Source organism: Episyrphus balteatus, chromosome 1 (assembly GCF_945859705.1).
Source record: "Episyrphus balteatus chromosome 1, idEpiBalt1.1, whole genome shotgun sequence".
Lineage (NCBI taxonomy): Eukaryota > Metazoa > Arthropoda > Insecta > Diptera > Syrphidae > Episyrphus > Episyrphus balteatus.
The window spans coordinates 89,841,433-89,864,738 of record NC_079134.1 but is presented as its reverse complement, the minus strand read 5'-3'; the positions used below and the strand labels follow the sequence as shown (position 1 = coordinate 89,864,738).

General features: G+C 33.4%; 1 protein-coding gene across 2 annotated transcripts in view; it reads left to right on the top strand.

Moving 5' to 3' along the window:
• The window catches only part of LOC129907281 (protein MON2 homolog), a 255,003-nt gene that overhangs the window by 29,352 nt on the left and 202,345 nt on the right, over positions 1–23,306 (top strand). Inside the window, exons 2-3 of one of the 2 annotated variants that reach the window (XM_055983400.1) lie at positions 21,641–21,772; positions 21,832–22,263. In XM_055983400.1, the coding sequence (XP_055839375.1) occupies positions 21,641–21,772; positions 21,832–22,263 (564 nt within the window). Of the gene's footprint in view, positions 1–21,640; positions 21,773–21,831; positions 22,264–23,306 lie in introns of those variants that run through there. The other variant, XM_055983407.1, reaches the window with a different exon arrangement.

Genomic DNA, 23,306 nt, shown 5'->3' with positions numbered 1-23,306 from the left:
TAGATCTGCCCTTCAATTTTCTGCATAAGGTTCAAACATAAAATAAACTAGCGATCCCAGCGGTGGCGACGTAAAACAGAAAATTTTACTTCATGAGAGTACTATAGGAATATATATACAATGAACCAACCCTCAAAACCTAAATAAAAAAAAATATGCAACAGGTACCTATATGACGTAGAAATTCGAAGTGGTTGTTTTCATTGTATAAACTGTTCATGATTTTTCGATCACGTTCGAACATTTCAATCACTTTCGATCATTTCGAGTAAAGCCTAGTGTTTATGAACAGTCAATCTGTTTACGAGTAATTTTGTTCGTGGGTATTGAGGATCGAGTATACTCATGAGTTCAAACAATTTGTGTGGTTTTGTTTGTGAGTATTTTTGTTTATGAGTAAGATGATTTACGAGTATAGAGAGAAAACGATCGAGCACGAACGATCATTTTAAAAAATTTAAATTGTTCCAACAGGTTCGAACATACTCATTTGAATCTCTGGTATGTAGGTACATCTTACATATGAAATCTTGACGTATTTTTTATTTTTATTTTTATTTTTATTTGATATTAGGATAGTAAAAAAGTGGGAAGGAAAATCTTTCGGATTTGTACTCGTCTAGGCCCCGCAACTGGGGCCCAAACCATGGACGCGTTCGCCTCAAATTTTATAGTTAATAGTTATGAGTAAGTTGCTCGATAACATTTTTTTTTACTTTTTTAGGAATATCAAATAACGTCACCTGCCATACAACTAATATAAAAGTAATTTTGGTCTCGAAAACAGATCTAACGATTTTCTTCCAAACAATAATTCAAACTATTTCCACGGATTTTTTCAATCACATCTTTTTACATTTATATTCACAGTGAGCCTGAACAAGTTCAAGGTTGACCTAAAATGACGACAAAAACTAAAAATGAGGCTTTGTTCCTGAAGGCCTCAGCAATAATAATCCGTTTTTACCAAAATCGGATTAGCTTCCTTTTTCGAGATACCCCCCATAAACGTTTTTTTTTTCGAAAAAAAAAATCATATCAACGCAAGGCTCGAGTACGATAACTTAGGAGCCGAGAATTGAAAACGGGTTTTTGTAGAGGTATTCAATACATTCAGTTTTTGTTATGGGAGGGAGGGTCTATGCCCCCCCTTTTAGGAGGGAGGGACAATTTAATAAAAAAGTACTAAACAAATTATTAAAAAACAACGGCAACACTTAGAGTTATCAGTGATACCTTTTTCAAAAGCTAGAATTGTACACTTAATTTGAGTTTTTAAATCAAGATGTTTTAATGAGCAGTTTTCGAAATAATCGATTTCAAAGTCAACATTTGTGAAAAATAAGCATGAAAAATACATTGAATACTATTTTTGTCAAGACTATGGATTTGAATACGAAATAAATCGATAAAATAAATTACCTCAATGAATTCTTTATCAAATACTGAAAACCACATCTTTCTATGCCTTCTAGTTTTTGAGAAAAGTACCTGTCCCACTGTATTTATTGAGTCATTTAGCATTTTTGCATTCATAAAATTGAAATCTTTTTTTGACTAATTTCTTTCATTGCATTTAAAGTATCATCAATGTTCACTTCAGAAAACTTAAAATCTATATTGCACTCTTCAATCAAACATATATAAACAGGGTATGAGACAGAACAAGTTAAATTTACTATACTTTGAATAAAAAAACTATTTAATTTATCACATAATATTGCACTGTCGTTTATAATATTGCCATCTTCAAATTGCACTTCTCCTATTTTTTCATTTTTGCTTTTATGTAGAACATACCTTTTTAATTGGTTCCACATTTCTTTTTGAGATTGAGCCGCCTCGACTTTTCTTCGTATTAATGCAGATTTTGCTCTCAAAAAATTGAGCTTATAACTATTTCTGTACCTGCGATATTCATTCATTCCAATCACTGACATTGTTAGTTAGGGAAGCTCTACGGTACAAATTGAATACAAAAATGAATTTTACTGGGTTAACAATAGTTAAATTGCAGAATTATACCCATGGAGTTAGATCTTAGTAATATGCATAACTCTTCCGAAAGTGATGGTGATTACTTTATGTATAGAAGTATAAATTTGTTAAACTATTTATTTAGCTATTAAAATAATGTAATCTAGATAGCAAAACATAAGCAAACAATTATAAATAAAAATTAAAATAAAAACAAGTTCGCTGCTCAGCTCTTTTAAATGAAATATCCTAGATTTATATGTTTTAGTGTATCAATTTCTTTGTTTTTAGGTTGCAATCATATATAAAAGTGATAAAATACTATTTCGAGCATATTTGTCTGAATTTCTTATTTTATTCCGAAGATATTAATTTTGCCGTTTTTCCCATACACTTGTTCCACTGTGCGCCGGCGCGATATCAATGTCGATTTTTCACATCTTCATAACAACACCGTAACGAAGGTCTATACCAAAATCGAGCCCAGTAGGAATTTTTCCGCAGATTGAGGTAAAAAAATGCCTAAAATTACTGGGCTATAGTCCGGCGAATTAAAAAATTATTTTGCTTCTAAAAAACTACAAGTGTAACTAGGAGTATTGAAAATAAACAAATAATAAACAAATATTCGAACTTCCTGTAGCAGCAGCGAGAGACCAGAGACGAAATATTAAAATGAATATTTGCTATCGGATTTAAAAGCTAATAGCTTGATTTTTAAAGATTGGTTTTGCTAGATTAAGGTCTTAAAATTTAGTGTAAATATAATGCTATAAAAAAGTCTATGTTTCTTGAGCAAAAAAATATACAAACAATTAAAATTGAGTTCTAAAGATGAATCAGTGTTGTTTTGTTGATTTTTGAATGTCAAAATGTTCTTTTGAATCAAAACATTGATGAAATAAATATGTATATTATTTGAAAAAAAACAACAAATATTTTTGTCAAACAATAGTTTTAATGCAACTTTCATCATAAAAGCCTCAACTCTTAAATGAACTAAACATTTATCTATAGGTTAATAATAACACTGTGATAGTTCAAGAAACCGACAGAGGGCTCTCATGTCTACTAAAGATAATTCGAGTATGCTGAACAAGATGGCGTACTTAGTTTTTTTGGATTAGGTCAAATAAGAAAGATTTTTGCGTTTGAAATTTTGTTTGCACATGTCAAAAATGAGGCTTTTAAACACCATATATTTTCTAATTTTTGATTTTTTATCTATGTAAAATGATGGAAAATCTATTTTTTTTGGAAGTATTATACGTAAGACAAGTTATTTAAAAAAAAATCTGTCGAATGACTATTTAAATCATTATTTTATGGAAAAAAACGTCGGTTTTTCTTACATTTTTTTAACTATAAATGTACAAATGTATGCGAAAACTCAACATTTTTATGTAAACACCTTTTATGTGTGGAATATTATACATATGTAGATGTAGATATTTAATTAAAAAATCAGGCATGATATCAATATTTTAATTTAAATTCTTTCAATTTGTTTAAAAATTAAAACATATTTACTATTACTTCCATCTGCATACTGCATTATATGAGCTTACATACACAACACATAATATATTTGTCACAGTCCATCTCTAACTTAAGGGGGTTTGTCACGCTTATCTGTTTTGACTCCTTTAACGGTCATCTATTTTTTATTTATTTTTTTAGCTACTTGAGCCCATGGGTGTTTTGCCCCCTTCCGATCTTACCTGATATTCTAGAATATTTTTTTTCTTAAGGTTCAAACCTTTAGGATTCATTCTCTCACAAAAAATACTCCTGAATATCCAACTTTAATTATAAAAAAGAATAAGTTAAAAACTTCAAATATCTCACGGTAAAAAGTGCAACTTACTTTTAACATAAACGGTAACGATTTGTTGAAAAATTCCATATTTTATCCTGAAATACAAGATCAAATCGTTGCCACCGAGTGCTGCATTTTAATTTAAGTAATACGAAAAATATTAGAAAAATTGAAGAAAAATCGATGAATTTTTCCATGAAAATAATGATATAAATAGTCTTTCGACAGATTTTTTTTCAAATACCTTTTTTTTACGAATAATACTTCAAAAAAATAGATTTTTCATTATTTTACATAGATAAAAAATCAAAAATTAGAAAATATATGGTGTTTTATAGCCTCATTTTTGGCATGTGCAAACAAAATTTCAAACGCAAAAATCTTTCTTATTTGACCTTATCTAGAAAAACTAAGTACGCCATCTTGTTCAGCATACTCGAATTATCTTTAGTAGATATGAGAGCCCTCTGTCGGAAAAAAAGTTCCATTTTCGAACACAGTGTAATTAATCATTAAGAAAAAAATAACTTCATTCAATCTCAATTGTTTTTCTGTGTGCATTTTGTGCTAAAAAAATCTTTTATATCATCTGAAAATACTATTTTCAGTGGTTTTAGCGTTGTATGAAGCATCAAAAGTTCCCCGATAGTCCCCAAACTAATGCGCTCCAAATATAATGCATTAGATAACGAAAAATTCAAGCGAATTTTTCAGGAAACGCATATTTTTCCGAGCCGTGCACGTAACTCAAAAACTAATGAAGCTATGGACTTGAAATGTAGTGCAAATTATTGCATGTATAAAATTATGTGTTGGTATTTTTGGAAAGATCTTTAAATGGTATGTTTGAGATGTCCCAGTCTTATAGTCTCTATAGTGGCATATGGAAATTCTAGAGCAATATCAACGGAGTATTGTTAAGTAATTGAGATTGCATAGATTCCAAGATGAATCCCTCTATAGTTATCTTTATTCAACACGTTAAATACTAACGCAGTAATCTCTTATATTATGGCATTATGTACATTAAATATACTTATAATACTTAAACCACCACCAACAGTAGCGGAAGGATCATAATGACGATCACGACGCGTCGGTAGATTTGAAAGCTGGAGTCAAAAATTTCTGTATCCATAAAAGATGAGTTTAGCAAAGTTTCGGTGAGGATAAGTAGAGGAATATTGTTTATATTCTTGTAGACCTCATTGGTCTTTGTCCGAAGTCCGTTAAAATTTTGGTAGTAGATTAATAACTTTTGAAGCTGCTCCGTTTGAGGCATGGCGTTGTCAGTTGTTGTTGAAAATGGTGATGATTAATTGGCAGCGTTCTCTTTTGAAATTCGTGAAAAATAATTCCTTCTGGCCAAAACGATGATGAGTTAAGAAGATAGAATATTGAGTTTGGAACTTTGATCTTGAACCAAGAATATTTTGCAAAATTACGATGAATCATTTTCTCGACGAGTGTTAAACGTAGCGTCCCGATTTTCGTTTTAATATAGTTTTTTACATCGAGAGAAATGAAAAGAGTTTTTTGTCCTTCAACTATTTTTAATCCATAGTCAATATGCTAAGTTATCCACAATAGGGAATGGGTTGGCGGGCTGCAGATTGTTCAGATGAATGTTGATTTAATCCTGGTTGGATAGGTGGGGCTGCAGGTTGAGAGGGATTTACGTGTAAGGTGGGTGGTGTAGCGGAACGTTGCTCAGATGAATCTGAGGATGGAGAAGATTCAAGGGGCAAATATAGGTCTTCACTTTTGCGTTTATTAGATTTATTTTCGACAGGGGCATTTTGAGATTTAGATGCACTTCTTGTCTGTTGACGCTTTAAGATTGGTATATTTGATATAAATTTTCAATTTTATAGTTTAAGTAGAGCAGTTGGTTTTGCAATCTATCATCATCTTTGAGTTAGAAAGAACGTCACGAATAATGTTAGATTGGGCAAAAGGGTCACAATTATCGCAGAAAAACTAAAACGGTTTCGATTTGTTAAAAAGTTTAATTGAACTAGAAGGTGCGCCTATACACTTAACGTGGAATGTTTTATGGCAGTTACCATGGCACATGAGAAAATCAATCATAAAGTCGCAGAAGTATGCAATAGCAAAATAAAACAAACCAGAGAATGAAACAGATAGTTATTCTTACTAGTTTTATTTCCACTCAATACAAAAAAAAAAAGCACTGGATGGAGGTTGTCAAAACACAGAATGAAAAATGTGAATTTGTTTTTTAGTTAACACTTAGTCTTAGTATTTTAGTTAACACTTAGTCAAATTTAACAGTACTTTTAATAAGTATCTAAAAAATGGCTTTATAATTCAACTGATACCTTTTTCAAATGATAAAAAACTTTAATCCTCTTGGGGCGCCGCGCCATCGCCATCTAGTGTCAAACTAAAAATCTGAAAAAATTAGAGGATTTTTTTTTATTATTTAGTAAAGTTTTTCTACTTAGGAACTTTATTCAAAAGTAACGAACGCCCTAATATATATGCAGGGAGTCCCACAGTCACCGCCCCAAACGAAAGGCATGAGTTCCTGAGGTCATTTTGAGTCGAAAAACTTAAAAGGTAATTTCCTCGTTTTCGGCCCGTTTTCGACCGTTTTTACTTAACTGGCTTTATGTTTGCCAAACTACTAGACCGAGAGCCGGCAGCATATTTTGGCAGTTTTGATATAACCGAAATTCGAGTGTGCGCATATCTAGATATGCACCACAGTATATCAACGGAACAAGTCTGGCAGTGATCTTTTTCAGCTTTCCCTTGCCAGACGCATCCAAAGTGCAGCAAAAAATCAATTTTTGGCGTTTTGGTATAACCGAATAAATGATACACCAATAAATCATAAAAAATCCCCTGATTTCGAATCTGTGGGTACCGCAAGTTTCTTTTTCAGCTTTCCCCCCGCCAGACCGCTTTAAAGCATTTTTAAGTGCATTTTTCTAATAAAAAACCTAATTACTTATTTTCTGTTAGGTATAACCGTATGATGGTAACAAATTAATATTCTATGTCTATTCCAGGTCTAGAAAATGTAATTTTTAGCCAGCTATTTTTCAGCCTTCCCTCTGCCAGACGCATCCAAAATGCAGTCAAAAATCAACTTTTGGCGTTTACCTAGGTATTAACTGAATAAATGATACACGAAAAAATCATAAAAAATCCCCTGATTTCAAAAATGTGGGTACCAGAAGTTTTGTTTCAGCTTTCGGCCCGCCAGACCGCTTTGAAGCATTTTGAAATGCATTTTTCTAATAAAAAACCTAATAGCTTATTTTCTGTTGGGTATAACCGTATGATGGTAACAAATTAAAATTCTATGTCTATTCCTGGTTTAGAAAATATAAGTTTAAGCCAGATATTTTTCAGCCTTCCCTCTATCAGACGCCCTTAAAGGTTTCCCAAACAGGTTTTTCCATAGAAAAAACACCTAGTTTCTGTTTTTTTCTTATAAAATTGAAATAATATTTTTTGTTTAGAGTAACCATATGATGGCCAAATATTAACTTTCTCTGCCTTTTCCTGATTTAGAAAATGTAAGTTTAAGCCAGTTTTATTTCAGCCTACCCTCTGCCAGACGCCCTAAAAGGTATCTCAATAGTAGGGGAAAGTTAGATTTTGCTATATGGGGCATGGGGGTCTGGGAAAAAATCCGAAATGCATTTTGTCTTCAGGGATTAAAAGAGCATAAACCCAGGGATCGAAAGAGTCTAAAACCACATTTTGTACAACCGCACCAAGAATCATTTTGTTTGTCCCTATACAAAAAATTGCAATTTTTTTAAGTTTTTTGCCTACAGATCGAAAACGGTGTGTGAAATCGAAAAACCTATATTGTAACAAATGAAGGTAATTAAAAGATCTACAACTTTTACAACGAACAAATTTTTTAAAAAACGCTCAAGTAAAAGAGATATGACAAAAAAACAAAATCACTTTTTGACGTGTTTAAAAAAAAAAACACCCTAACTTTTAAACCAAAGGGATAATCGAAAAATGTTATTTAACATATATTGTAGAAAATTAAATTATTTCAAGTTTGTCATACCTACATTGTTTTTTTTTTGTAGGTTCAAAAATACGCGAGTTATGTGAAAAACTAAAATTTGTATTAAAAAAAATGGCGGCCAAATGACTCTTGGTGCGATTGAACAAAATTTGGCTTACGACTCGTGTCTTTATGCCTTTCGAGCCCTGAAGTCAAAATGCATTTTGGATTTTTTCCCAGACCCCCATGCCCCATATAGCAAAATCTAACTTTCCCCTACTATTGAGATACCTTTTAGGGCGTCTGGCAGAGGGTAGGCTGAAACAAAACTGGCTTAAACTTACATTTTCTAAATCAGGAAAAGGCAGAGAAAGTTAATATTTGGCCATCATATGGTTACTCTAAACAAAAAATATTATTTCAATTTTATAAGAAAAAAACAGAAACTAGGTGTTTTTTCTATGGAAAAACCTGTTTGGGAAACCTTTAAGGGCGTCTGGCAGAGGGAAGGCTGAAAAATATCTGGCTTAAACTTATATTTTCTAAACCAGGAATAGACATAGAATTTTAATTTGTTACCATCATACGGTTATACCCAACAGAAAATAAGCTATTAGGTTTTTTATTAGAAAAATGCATTTCAAAATGCTTCAAAGCGGTCTGGCGGGCCGAAAGCTGAAACAAAACTTCTGGTACCCACATTTTTGAAATCAGGGGATTTTTTATGATTTTTTCGTGTATCATTTATTCAGTTAATACCTAGGAAAACGCCAAAAGTTGATTTTTGACTGCATTTTGGATGCGTCTGGCAGAGGGAAGGCTAAAAAATAGCTGGCTAAAAATTATATTTTCTAGACCTGGAATAGACATAGAATATTAATTTGTTACCATCATACGGTTATACCTAACAGAAAATAAGTAATTAGGTTTTTTATTAGAAAAATGCACTTAAAAATGCTTTAAAGCGGTCTGGCGGGGGGAAAGCTGAAAAAGAAACTTGCGGTACCCACAGATTCGAAATCAGGGGATTTTTTATGATTTTTTGGTGTATCATTTATTCGGTTATACCAAAACGCCAAAAATTGATTTTTTGCTGCACTTTGGATGCGTCTGGCAAGGGAAAGCTGAAAAAGATCACTGCCAGACTTGTTCCGTTGATATACTGTGGTGCATATCTAGATATGCGCACACTCGAATTTCGGTTATATCAAAACTGCCAAAATATGCTGCCGGCTCTTAGACTATACTTCTGATTTGAAAGTTTTTTTTTTTTAAGCCAATGAAGAATTTCTTACAGTTTAAGTTTCTCCGTTTCTCCAAAATTTTGCATCAAACCCAATTTTCTTTGCTTTTGAAGTTGTTTTTTTTTTTCACTTTCATATACCTAATTTTATTAAAAAAAACACGTAAATGAGTATTAATCTTGTTTACTTATTATTAAAACCCACTTTATTTTCTTAAAAAAATAATAACTTTTTTTTTCATAAAAAAGACTACTGAAAGTATGTAATTAAAAAAAAAAATAAAAAACGGAGTTTTTTTTTTTTTTTTGACGGGAGGAAATCTTCAAAAGACACTTGGCAGTATTCGACACCAAGTAGTGTGGGACTCTTAACCACTAAAACCACCTCTTTATCAGGACCAATCTTGAGAGATCGACATCAGATTTTTCTTTCTTAACTTTGTAAAATCACTTTGGGGGAAGTTTAAACTTTTAATACTTTCCCATGTTTTTTTAGACCATAAGCTCATGAGGCTTGGTTCTTTTTAATCTCCGAACATGGTTTCTGGTATTCAAGACGGGCACCATTTCAGAATTGGTATGACTTTGCAGTCTCTGATTATGGGATACAGCGTATTTTTTAACAACTTCTGTAACCGTTTCTATTTGTAAGTCACGATGTAGATCGCTATTTCTTATGTACCAAGGTGCATTAACTATTCCACGAAGGACTTTGTTTTGGAATTTTTGGATGATTTCGGTATTTGTTTTCTTTGTACAGCCCCATAATTGGATACCATAGGTCCAAACAGGCTTTAGTACTTGATTATACAGCATTATTTTGTTTTGGGTTGATAAATCAGAGTTGTTACCAAGTAACCAGTACATTTTTCTATATTTCAAGTTTAGTTCTTCTCTTTTCTTTTTGATGTGCTCTTTCCACTTTAGCTTTGCATCCAAAGTCATTCCAAGGTATTTGGCCGTATTGGCGTAAGGTACAGCTTGATTATTAATGAATATTGGAATATTGTTTATCTTTTTATTTGTAAAGTTTATATGTGAAGATTTTGTTTCATTGAGTTTGATACGCCATTTTTCGGTCCAATCTCTGACTGTGTCGACGGCATATTGCAGCTTTACTGCTCCCCTAGAGACACATTTGTCGGGTACCAAAATTGCGGTATCATCTGCAAAAGTAGCCATTATGGTGTGATTCCCAACTGGGATATCCCTTGTGTATAGTAAATACAGGGTAGGACCTAGGACACTTCCTTGTGGTACACCGGCTTCTATTTTCTTCAAATCCGAATATTCTTGATCGTACCTTACTCTAAACAATCGGTCTGAGATGTACGATTTTAATATTTCATAGTACTGTCTGGGAAGATCCCTTTGCAGTTTGTACTCAAGTCCCTAATGCCAAACCTTGTCAAAGGCTTGAGCAACATCTAAGAAAATAGCTGAACATACTTGTTTTTCTTCTAATGCTTTTTCTATTACATCCGTTATTCTATGAACTTGGTCTATCGTGGAATGTTTATTTCTAAAGCCAAACTGATGATTTGGGATTAACCTTCTTTCTTCTATAATTTTGCTAAGTCTCTTCAGAAGCAGTTTTTCAAAAACTTTTGCCATAATTGGTATAAGCGATATTGGTCTGTAAGACGTCTCTTCTGTAGGTGGCTTACCTTTCTTGGGTATGACAATAACTTCAGCAATTTTCCAATGGTGTGGGACATACCGTTGCTTAAGGCATGCATTTATTATATATTGGAGTTTTATGAAGGCTTTCAAAGGCATTTCTTTCATAACCTGAGCAGTAATAAGATCGTAACCTGGTGATTTTTTATTTGATAGTTGATGTAAACACATACTTTTTATTTCTTTTAATCTTACAATTGGTATTTCACTTTCATCTATCTTATCAACAAGCTGTAAGCTATTTTCAGCCGCGTTTGTTGGGTATGGCTTAAAAACATTCGCAAGATGCTCCGCGAAAAGGTTAGCTTTTTCTTTTGGGTTACCGATCCATTTCCCATTTTGAGATTTCAAGGGAGAGTTTAGTAACTGCGGTCTTTTCAGGCGCTTGGCTGCTTTCCATAGCGAAAAATCGGTTGAAGCATCAGTCGTTAAATTCTTTAGGAATGTACTGAGTGAATCATTTTTGAATTTATAAATTTGTTTTTTAAGATTGTTGCTTATACGGTTAAACGTTGTTTTATCATCTGGAAATCTAGTATTTTGCCATTTTCTTCGAGCTCTTCTTTTCTCTATTATCAACTCTCTTATCTCTAAAGGATATTTTATTTCATTTTGTCTTCTATTAGAAAATGTTGGAGTACTTTCTTCAGCGGCCTGTTGCACATCAGCAATAAATTGTTCCACTTCATGGTCAATTTGCTCGATTGTATCCATGGGAGATCTTAAATTTATAAAACTTAAAAGCCTTTCTCTAAAATCACTCCAGTTTGTTTTCTTATTTACAAGCTTTGGATTACTTTTTTCTATTACTTCCGATTCACTTAGTGATAGAATCACTGGAGTATGATCTGATGACAAGTCATAATTACCTTCGACACTAATGTGATTTCGTTTGATTCCTTTAGCTACGAAAAAGTCAATAAGGTCTGGTATTTTGTTAGTACGGAAGGCCAGTAAGTAGGCGACCTGGAGGAATAGAATTCGCAATTGTATTTACGGCCTGCTTGGAAAAATCTTGCCTTTAGTTGATATAAGTCTTGAACCCCAATGGGTGTGTTTCGCATTGAAGTCTCCACCAACAAGAAAGTTATGCCCAGGAAGATTTAATAGATCTGTATAGTATTCTTCTGTCGGGGAGCGCCTTGGTGGGCAGTATATAGCTGCTATCTTAAACTCTTTCTTTTTCATACCAATACTAATAGTTGTTACTTGCATATTTTCATTAGTAAGCTTGGTTTCTTCATAATGTTTTAAGCTTTCTTTTATAAGAATCGCCGATCCACCTCTTGCCTTGTCAGCTGGATGTGGAGCGTGGTAACATGAATAGTGTTCTATTACATTATCTAGACTTTGCCCATTGGAGAAGTGAGTTTCGGACACCAGGCAAATATCTATATGTTCTAGATCTAAAAAGATTTTTAATTCGGATAAGTGTTGTAAAAGACCGTTTGCATTCCATGTAGCGATTTTAAGTGTTCTGTCCATCATTGTTTTTTAAGAGCGACTTTTTCGCTTAACTGTTTGATATTCAAATTCTGTTTATCAATTCTTTGAAGAATGAGGTGTAGCATTTCTTTTATGGAAGTCTCTTCATTCTTCCGCACATTTTTTAGAATCTGAGAATAGGCTTTATTTTCATCGCTTTTACTTTGAACAGCTTTTTTAGGCGGTTCATTCTTAGTATTGTTTTCAGCAGTTAAATCGGTATTTACTGTGTTTCTGGGTTTGTCTCTAGCAGATGTATTTTTGCTTTTGAACTCTTGGAATTTTTTGGCAACTGGGCAGCCTCTATAGCTTGCCAGGTGATTACCCTGGCAGTTCACACATTTTGCTTTCTGATCTTTGCTCATCGGACAATTTTTAGTTGCATGTTTTCCTTCGCACTTTACACAAGCAAACTCGCGGTTGCAATATTTTTGGGTATGACCAAAAGCTTGGCAACGTTTGCACTGTGGAACAACTTTAGATTTTCGGAGTGGTTAAATTTTAACAGCTATGCCCAAGATAGATCTTACTTTATAAATCTCCTCGACACTTTGTTTACTGTCAAAAGTTAGCATGAATAAAGGTAGTAACCTCTTACTTGTTGTCGATTCTCCAGAGGAGTTTTTAATTGTCTCATTCTTAAATAGATTGACTGCATCAAGAGCTTGGAAGCCTTTTTGTACTAGATCTTCCACTACTTCCTCGGGAGAGCACGAGAAATGAAGACCTCTGGCTACTACTTTTATTGGCCTTGTAGCTTTGTTCTCATATGAGTGCCATTGTATTTGGTGTTTGCTCAGTTCTTCGTTGACAGATCTATACTCGTCGGCTTCTTCAACTGTGACTTTCCAGTTGTCTTTGTTATACGATGTGTATTTGCAAGCTTTTTTAGTACATTTTTCTATTATTTTCTTAAGATCTCCAAAAATTGAAAATCCTGAGATCATAATTGGTGGTGGTGGAATTTTTTTGCTGCCTTTAGCGTGAGATTTTGATTTTGTATCAGCTACCATATTGTTCGCTTCTTTAGTTTCTGTAATCAACTTTTTATCATTTCCGACTTTAGAGCTTTTCTGATTTCTTGGACAAATCTCAGGACTCCCGTTTGGTTTACGTTTCTTTGTGATACGCTTATTTTGCTTTTTCTCAGTTTCAAACAAGATTTCTTCTTCATCAGTTTGATATTCAGGTTCAATATATTTTGGACTTAACTGAAGCGTGGACTCTGAATCTTTCTTGTCAAGTAAGGAAACTTTCTCTTCGAGTTTTTTCACTTGCAGCTGAAGACTTTGAACTAGAACTTCAAGTTGTTTTCTTGCCGCTATTTCAATTTGCCATTCATCAAAGTAGTTTTTTGATTTTGATTGGTATATCTCTTTGTCTTCGATGGAACTCTGTTGATCTGTGATGTCGATCTTTTCATTGGTCTTGATTCCTTTTTCGCTGATGTGTTTAACATCTTTAGTATTGTTTGAGGTTATCGATGATGTAACCCCTGAAGTAAATTTGTTTGGGGGAGTTCTTTGCATCTTTGAACTCCGTCTCTCAATATTTTCAAGCAATAATTGGTCCTCCCCAGAATCCATAGGACCGACCTCTAAAGAGAGTGGATTTACCAGCTTAACTGGAGTGCCACCTGGGGTATTAAATCTATTCGTTTTGTTCATTGCCATAATTTTTCTAACTTAGTTTTCGTACCATAAATAGGTCAGTTACATCTATCCATAGTTTATATTCAGCCGACCCACAGGGTACAGACGCTGACCAGTGTGCCGCACAATATGTGTCAGACGCTCTTGGATTTAATCGTGAGCTGGTGCATTCAGAGCGATATTTCTGTTCTTTTGCTCCTAGTTCCTGAAAAGATAACTCAGGTGACTCAGCTCATGGATCCAATGGATCCAACGCTCGTCGTTAGTTGGATATCCAGCGGGCACCGCGAGGAGGTGACGATGCGATTTTGCCACGCCAAATTCAAATGAATTAAAAACTGTTTCTGAGCTATTGTGGTCCAGAAAAGAACAAAAAAATAAAGCTCAGAAAAAGTTTATATTCATTTAAAATAATTTTGTGTTTAAAAATAATTTTTTTTTTTTTTAGTTTAGTTAATTAAGTGGGCTTTAATAATAAGTGAATAAAATTAATGCTCATTTACATGTTTTCGTTTTTTTTTTTAAATAAAATAATATAAAAGTGAAAAAAATTACTTCAAAACCAGAGAAAATTGAGTTTGATGCAAAATTGCGGGAAAACGGTTGTCCACAGAAAAAAAAAAGAATTTATTACAAACCTAAACTTTAATAAATTCTTGATTGGTTGTAAAAAAATCTTTAAAATCAGACGTAGTTTGGCAAAGATAAAACCAGTTAGGGGAAAAGAGGGCAAAAATCATAAAAACCGTCATAATTCGAAAACGAGAAAGTTATGTCTTAAGTTTTTCGACTTATAATGACATCAGGAATCCATGATTTTCATTTGGGACGGTGACTCTGGGACACCCTGTATAATGAAACACAATTATTTTATCAGTTAGTGATTTTATCAATTTTAAAGTGACTTGAAACACAAAATAAAAAGAAAAGAAAAATAATTTAAACTGCAATAACTTTAGATTATCTCAAAAGTAACTACTTCGACAGGTCATTGCATGTTTACAATATTTGTATGGGCTAGAGCCAGGGGTAGGCAATTAGTTTCCGTTGCGGTTCAGATTATGAAATTCGTTTCTTATGAGAGTCCAGAAAAGATTAAAACCAATTTTGTGAGCAAAAATTAAAACAACGAAAACGAGCAATGTTGTTAATTATGGTTTTGTTGCACATGAGGCAAACTGGAACCGCCACATTCCATTCAGGAAGGGTAAAACAAGATTGCTCGGTACACTCACTATGAAACTTTCTATTCTCACCGTCAACTTTGCGTTTCTTATTGTTATGCATATTGTTGTCAATAAATTAAATAAAAGAACACTTGAGAATAGAAAGACACCGTTACTCGTAAAATAGTAAAATAATAAATTATATAATTTAATTGACAATAAAAAATGTAGTATTACAATAGTAAATTACACTGTGTTACAAAATAAAAATCATGTTAATTACTTTGGAAGTGACCTAGCAGAGGTTGTAGGTATTACTAAGTACATCATATTTCGGCACTTGAAATTTTTCAAAGACCCTAAACATTTCAAGTTATCGCCAAAAAACCGTTTTCAATGCTTTCACATTTCAACCATTTTTGCCCAGTCATTTTTCGATCAATTTCAGATATTATAGTTGTAGGACTAAATCTCAAAGTACAACATTTTTCCCCGTTTTTTAGAATTCGGAGACCGTTTTAAGCTACATTTTGTGTTTTGAAATTTTTTTTAGAAACAGTTTTATTGTTCTATTTAGAGATGCCGCGAACATTCGGCCACTATTCGGTATTCGGCCTATTTTTCAGGTATTCGGTATTTGGTATTCGTATTCGGAATACCGAATACCAAATGGAGGAGAAAAAAGACATAAATTATTATACCAAAATGTGTGTTTTATTAAAAAATTATAATTTTAGTACTTATAATCTACTAAAGGCAAGGTGTGGTGAATGAAAACTATTGTTCCGCATTTCTTGGTAGTAAACGATTACGTTATCTTCGTAGACTATTCCTTCTCCGAAAAAAAGTCTTTCGCTGTAAACACTTGTACCAGGAGAAGAAAGGTAGACTTTGGCAAATGTTGTCAAAATATGAAATTTTGTAGTATGTGTTGACCACCACTTGTATGGGTTCGCCGTTCGATCTTGGCGAACAGTCCTCATATACAATTCGATTTTAGATGTCTACCTTCTTTGCAGTAGTAGGTAGGGTGTTCAGACATTTATCTTAAAAGTAGTTCAGTTATTCATCGTTACAATACAATGTTGTTGGGATTTTTTTAAGCCACATCTATTCTTGAGACAAAGTATAAAATTTTTGAAAATACCAACGTTTTTTTCTGATCGTCCTTGGCCGAATATTCGGTTATATATATTATAGGAGCATGGCCGAATATTCGGTTATATATATTATAGAAGCATGGCCGAATATTCGGTATTCGGCCAAATCAATGTTCGCGGCATCTCTAGTTCTATTTATGCTGAATCAAATTAGTTTTTATTCATTAACATCAGTTAGAAATTGTGGAAGTTATGATTTTTTCACTCGAGAAAGAAATTTCAACTTTCGCAAAAAACCCCAATTTTCATGATTTTCTGCAATTGCCTCAAAATTTTGAGAGTGTTTGGGCAAAACTGAATTCAGATTCGGATTCAGCACGTCAAAATACATAAAGATAGGCAGATCCGGTCAAAAATATTGGCACTTTTTTTTGTGTTTGTTATCATGGACAAGAAAAAATAAACAGTATTTAAAATTTATATCTGAGCAACCAAAAACGATATCAAAATTTTTTTTAACGTAGTAACAAAGAACAACATTTTTTCTAAAAATTAAGACCATAATAAATGGCACTTTTTTTTGCGTTTGTTATTATGGGCAAGAAAAATAAACAGTATTTAAAATTTATATCTGAGCAACCAAAAACGATATGAAAATTTTTTAAACCTAGTTACAAAGAACAACATTTTTTTCTAAAAATTAAGACCATAACAAATTTTCTACCATTCGTATGAACAGAGCAATTAGTTTTTCATTTCTTCGATTGTCCCAAAATATTGAAATTTCTTTCTCAAGTAAAAAAATCATAACTTCTACAATTTCTAACTGATTTTGATGAATAAAACTTATTAATTCAGCATAAATAGAACAACAAAACTGTTTATAAAAATTTCAAAAAACAAAATGTAGCTTAAAACGGTCTCCGAATTAAAAAAAAAAATCGGTCCATAAAATCTACACCCAATTAAGTGCTTGAGCATAATAAAAAAATATTTTCAAAAAGAACAAGAAATTGATCGAAAAATTTTTAAGGTCTATGAAAATACAGATCTCCTGAGCATTTCTTCTTCTTTGAGCGGCTATTTTGAAGATGGTTGCGCCCTTATTCACGTTTTGTCGTAGCTCTTGAATAGCACCAGCAGTCGGGGAAGAAATTTCATCTAGCTCCCGATACAGGTCTTCCGTATTCTTGGCTTGAATTTGGGCACATATCTTCTTCGCTTCTTTCTTGCAGTTTCTGTCGTTTATAAACAATACAAAAAAGAATGGTACAATATGGCTTCCTTGGGGAACACCGGAATGCACAATTATCTTTTTTGATGTTTTATTTTTAAAATTAACAAAAGTAAATCATGGTTGACACGATCAAACGCTTTCGAAAAATCCAAATATGCAACATCAGTTTGATATCCATTTTGATTCTTCACAATAACATGTGAGCAAAACTCCATCAGGTTTGTTGCAGTTGATTTACCCTTCATGAAACCGTGTTGATGTAGCAAGATAACATTTTTGTATTTTTTCTCAATAGTAGTTAAGATAATCTTTTCAAATAACTTAGGTATACATGACAGCTTGGCAATCCCTCTGTAGTTTGAAATATTTCTCTGTTTTTGTTTCGAAATGTTGGGTGATTACCCCTATTGCATATCGTCATATTAGAACAAAGAATGTATTCAAAAATTGACTCACCTCTTTTATTGTTATCATTACCACCCCATTGTGTATGATAGGCGTTGGCATCACATCCCTTCACCAAAGGTGTTCCATTTACCACAAGCTCCCGGACTGTTTTTGATAGTGGGTTCTTTTCTTCGTATGGCATGTACGTTGACGTTAAGATGAAGTTGCCTTCCTTGGATTCAACGCTGATTGCCGCATTATCGTTGTTGCTGTACCTAGATAAAAAGAAAGCATTAATCGACTTTTTCGCTAAAATACAACTTCTTACTTTACCTACTTCAGACGTGGAATGAAAAAGGTTGTAGTATTTTGACCTCAATCCATTTACCTGGTTCTTACAGATCCATGGTTCTTGGATCAAGGCCACATCCACGTTCTTTTGAGACATGAAGAGCATTAGGTCGTGAGTCGCTGCTTTAGCGTGATGCAAGTTGATTTGCACCACCAGCAGCTGTCTCTTTTTGATGCTCTTGGCTTCGTCCTTGTAGGGTTGTCTCCTTGCGCTTTGCTTTTCGTAGCAGTAAAGGGCAATATCTTACTGGCCGTCGCCTGATCAATATCTGCCCCATTTTGAGCATTAGAGTTAGTACCAGCCTGTTCACAGTCTACCTTTTTAGGGTTCGACCTAGATGTGGCAGCATTAACTCCTTTGCTCTCAGACTTTTTGGTTTCCTTTTGCTGAGAGGGGTCTACGGGTGTAGTGGCAATCTCTGCCTTACGTTCATAGGCCCTTATCTGCTTTTTGTGCTTTTTAAGGAGAGCCTTATCTCTTGCACTAAGAATAGAAGGATCCTTACTTTCTGTGGCTCTCACGAATCTACGGTTCCTCGATTCCTTGATGTGTTCAGCAGACTTTAGCTTGATGTCTTCTTGACTCGGATCTACCAGTAGCTCATCCTCGGTTTGACTACCTATAGAAGGAGGTCCGTCCGAGTTATCCAGACCTGCGATTGTTAGCTGATCAAGGTCAGGAAGGAGGTCCACTGATAAAATGACAGCCTTTTGTCTTTTAAGCTCTTGCTTTCCGTTGTTTACATTTGTTACATTTGTGACTGGCGACTTAGCTTCTTGCGAAGCCAAGCCCTCCCCGACAGCCGTGACTTCTGCCGACACTTGAGTGTATATCCCCACTCGATTTTTATTATCTTGTAAACTTTTACTATCCATGATTGTTACTAGATAAACATCCCTGCGTTTTTTTGGTTTTCTTGGTTGTAAGCCTCTGCAACTGGATTGCTGGAGAGTCAAACGTAAGCCCACCCGCCGCGACAAGGCGAAAACCTAGGGGGGTGCGATCATAAAACAACGCACCAATGTGAAACCACCTTAGGGCGATTTTGTTCACTATTGCTCAACTTGAAGCTAACTCTCAAGTTGACAAACTTGAGAGTTGACTTTAACTCTAGAGTTAAAACAAAAGTTGAGAATCTATTTTGTTCACTGTTTTTTCTTATCTCTCGAGTTTGAAAAACAAAAGTTGGCCAACTTCCAGTTTCAAAAATATCCCTGGGATATTTGTGACAATTAATACAAAATCTGTCAACTTTAAGTCTGAAATGCAAACAAAATGTCAAATTTGAGTAAATAATAAATAAATTTAAATCCATATGTCATGAATTATTCCTTTTTTTCTAAGAAAAAATGATTATATACAAATCAATTTGCTTTCAATTGTTTGTGTGTGTATGTGCAGTTGGAAAATATAAAATGCAACAATCAGTAACTTGTGTAAACGAAAGTGAAAATATAAGTATTTGTCTTTTGATAATATGTGAAATCTTCTTTATAAAACCCATTTTGTTTATTATACTTCAGTCCAATTTGCTATTAATAAATATTATTCGGAAAATTTTGGCTCACTTTAATTTTTTCTCAATAAATAAAATAAAAACATGACATTTTCATCCAAACTCTCAAGTTTGCTTACTCAACTCCTACAATTTCCGGAAGTTAAGAAAACGGAAAGTTAATAAACTCTCGAGTTGAAAATCAAAAGTTGGAAACGTCAACTTTCAGTGAACAAAAGCAAACTGGGAAGTTGAAGATAAAAATCCTCAAGTTATGTTCAACTTCGAGTGAACAAAATGTTTTTTGATTTTCGCTGAATGCTTTCATTCGTTCATTCATTCAGTCATGAATGACATTTCATTCCAGTCGATTGGAAATTTTCCAACGGATATTCCAGTTGTTTTTATTTTGTTTTTTTTTTTTTTTTGATTACTGAAATATCGAATTTTAATTTAATTAATTTACCTACTTCGGTTAAAAAAACTTAAAAATTATACATTCTGCACATCTCGAGAGCATTTCCTTCGGTTTTGTGGGCCGCGTATTTTGTACCACAAAATTCGTGTTCGCCGTTTAATTATTAGTCCAGTAATTTTAGGTTTCATCTGCGGAAAAATTCCTACTGGGCTCGATTTTTGTATATACCTTCGTTACGGCGTTGTTATGAAGATGTGAAAAATCGACATTGATATCGTGTCCGCGTTAGAAGTTATAGAGGTCAAAAGGTCACGAAAATCAGTTTTTCGCATATATATCGCGACCTGTTGCTCGGAGGTAAATAGGGGTCTATAGAAAAATTGTTCGTCATAAAATTATCTACAAATATTGCCTTATGCATTTTTCTGTGAAATCAACCGTTTTCAGAATAGAGCGATTTCAAGCGTAGGCATAATACATGATACGTAATAATAGGTTTGTTTTATTTAAGAGTGAATAATTTCATACTGAAAAATACATGTGTAAGCTCTTTTTTTTTATTATATGCATTTTTATAACTTTGACTTATAATTGACATTCAAACTAACTTACTAAACTTGCTAACTAGCTTACTAATTAACTATATAATTAAATCTTAGCAGTTAGTTTAGACCTTCTTCCAACCATCGTGTCGAACTGAAACTTTATATATTTATGCAGTTTGGATGACAACATATAATTTTGGTGGTTTGGTCTCAGGGTAGCGGCACCCCAAATCCGCAGATAAGTAAGTTAGTTAGTAAGTTAGTTAGTAAGTTAGTTAGTAAGTTAGTTAGTAAGTTAGTTAGTAAGTTAGTTAGTAAGTTAGTTAGTAAGTTAGTTAGTAAGTTAGTTAGTAAGTTAGTTAGTAAGTTAGTTAGTTAGTAAGTAAGTTATTTAGTTAGTTAGTAAGTTAGTTTGAATGTCAATTAAAGTGAAACTTATAAAAACGTATTAATAAAAAACAAAAGAGCTTACACATGTATTTTTCAGTATGCAAATAAAAAATTATTCACTCTTAAATAAAACAAACCTATTATTACGTATCATGTATTATGCCTACGCTTGAAATCGCTCTATTCTGAAAACGGTTGATTTCACAGAAAAATGCATAAGGCAATATTTGTAGATAATTTTATAACGAACAATTTTTCTATAGACCCCTATTTACCTCCGAGCAACAGGTCGCGATATATATGCGAAAAACTGATTTTCGTGACCTTTTGACCTCTATAACTTCTAACGCGGACACGATATCAATGTCGATTTTTCACATCTTCATAACAACGCCGTAACGAAGGTATATACCAAAATCGAGCCCAGTAGGAATTTTTCCGCAGATTGGGGTAAAAAATGCCTAAAATTACTGGGCTATATATGATGATGATGATTGACCAATATAGCCCGCATATACCTAATATAAATCTAGAAATATTCGTTAAAAATTTGGTCATTTTCTAGGTATCTTATCCAAATAAATACAAAAATGACATAAATCCACCTTTAAGTAACATACATTTCTGTTTTTAGCTTTATGCAATATTTAAACTGAACATAATAAAATATTAAGTACTTTTCTTTCTACAGGCTTGCGAAGAGGCTGTTTCTAAATTAAACAATGTTGGGAGCGATGAACACAATTCAATCAATTCAACCATAAACCAGATATTGTATCCCCTAGTTCAAGGATGTGAAACAAAAGATCCAAAGATTATCAAGGTATGAAATATGTTATTAACTACACTTTTGTTTGATTTAAATTTGTTTTATGTTTTTAGTATTGTCTTGGTATGATGCAGCGACTTATTACGCAACAAGTTGTAGATCAAAAAGGTGCTCGCTACATAACTGATTCTCTATGGATGCTGGTGGAGAATAACATCGACGAAGTGAAAGTACTTCAAACAGTAACACTCCTTCTTACGACGAATACTATTGTTTATGGCGAAAATCTGGCAAAATCTATTGTCTTATGTTTTCGTCTACATAATTCAAAAAATGCAACAATAGTCAATACAGCTGGAGCTACTGTTCGCCAATTGGTTGCCTTAGTTTTTGAACGCGTTTTTCTAGAAAAACACGAAGCCGAACATCATCAACCACCCGTCATGAATAATGCAAACAGAAGTAATGATTCTGCTTCTAGCAAAATACCAACAACGAATTATGAGCTATACCCCTTGGCGTCCGATGCATATATGCTTTTTCAAGTAATTTATAATTATATATAATGTTAGAGGTTTCGACTCGAACCAAATATTTAACATCATTTTTTTTTTCACGGAAAGAACATCTTAAAAAAGTAGTGAAAAATATATACAGTCACAAAAGCTCATGAAAACGCCTCAGAATATTGAACTTTTTTAGTTTATTAATCTGAAAAAAAAACATTTTCTTTCTGAGATGTCATTTAGGTGTCAAATAATTTGATTTTTGTGCTGAATTATAGAGCGTTGAACCATACCGTCGGTGACGGGTGCAAAGTGTGTAACTCCACTGTACTAAATTTTACAGGAGAGCAAGACAATCTTTTTTTTTTCAAAGTAAGTTTTGTTATTTTCATGAAATTTTAATCATGGTCTAATTACACTGGTCATCAAGGTTTTTGCCAGAAGAACCAACATATACTTTTCTATGGGTTTTCAGGGTGCACAACTCGAATCCGAAGACAGAAAATTTTGCTTGGCCTTCGTTTTTGAAATATAACCGTTATAAAATGCCAAAAAAACGTCATTTTGTCTGTTGATTTAAAAAGGTTATAGACCGAGAGCCCAGAGCAGATTTTGGGAGTTTTTGGATAACCGAAAATGAGTCATATGTATGTGTAGGTAATAGCGTCCTGATGAAGAATTCGAAAGTCTGGCAGGTTTATTTCACGGCATTCTATGGTTTATGGGGAGTTGAAAAATGCATTTTTTCCGATTTTTGTGTCGAGTATATAACCACTTTAATTCATATAGAGCCGATAGAGGGCGATACCTTGATTGCAAAAAGTTCGGTCCCAGACGTTTTATTCGCGGCATTACCCCCGCCAGACGTCCTTGAAGATTCGCGAAATGGCGATTTTCATACAAAAGTCAGAATATTATTTTTTGCAAGATATATAACCGTCTGGTGGTACCTATTAAAAAATCACCATTACCCCTTGATAGAAAATAAATTAGTGCCAGACGTTTTAACCACGGCATTACCCCCGCCAGACGTCCTTGAAGAGTCGCGAAATGGCGATTTTCATACAAAAGTCAGAATATTA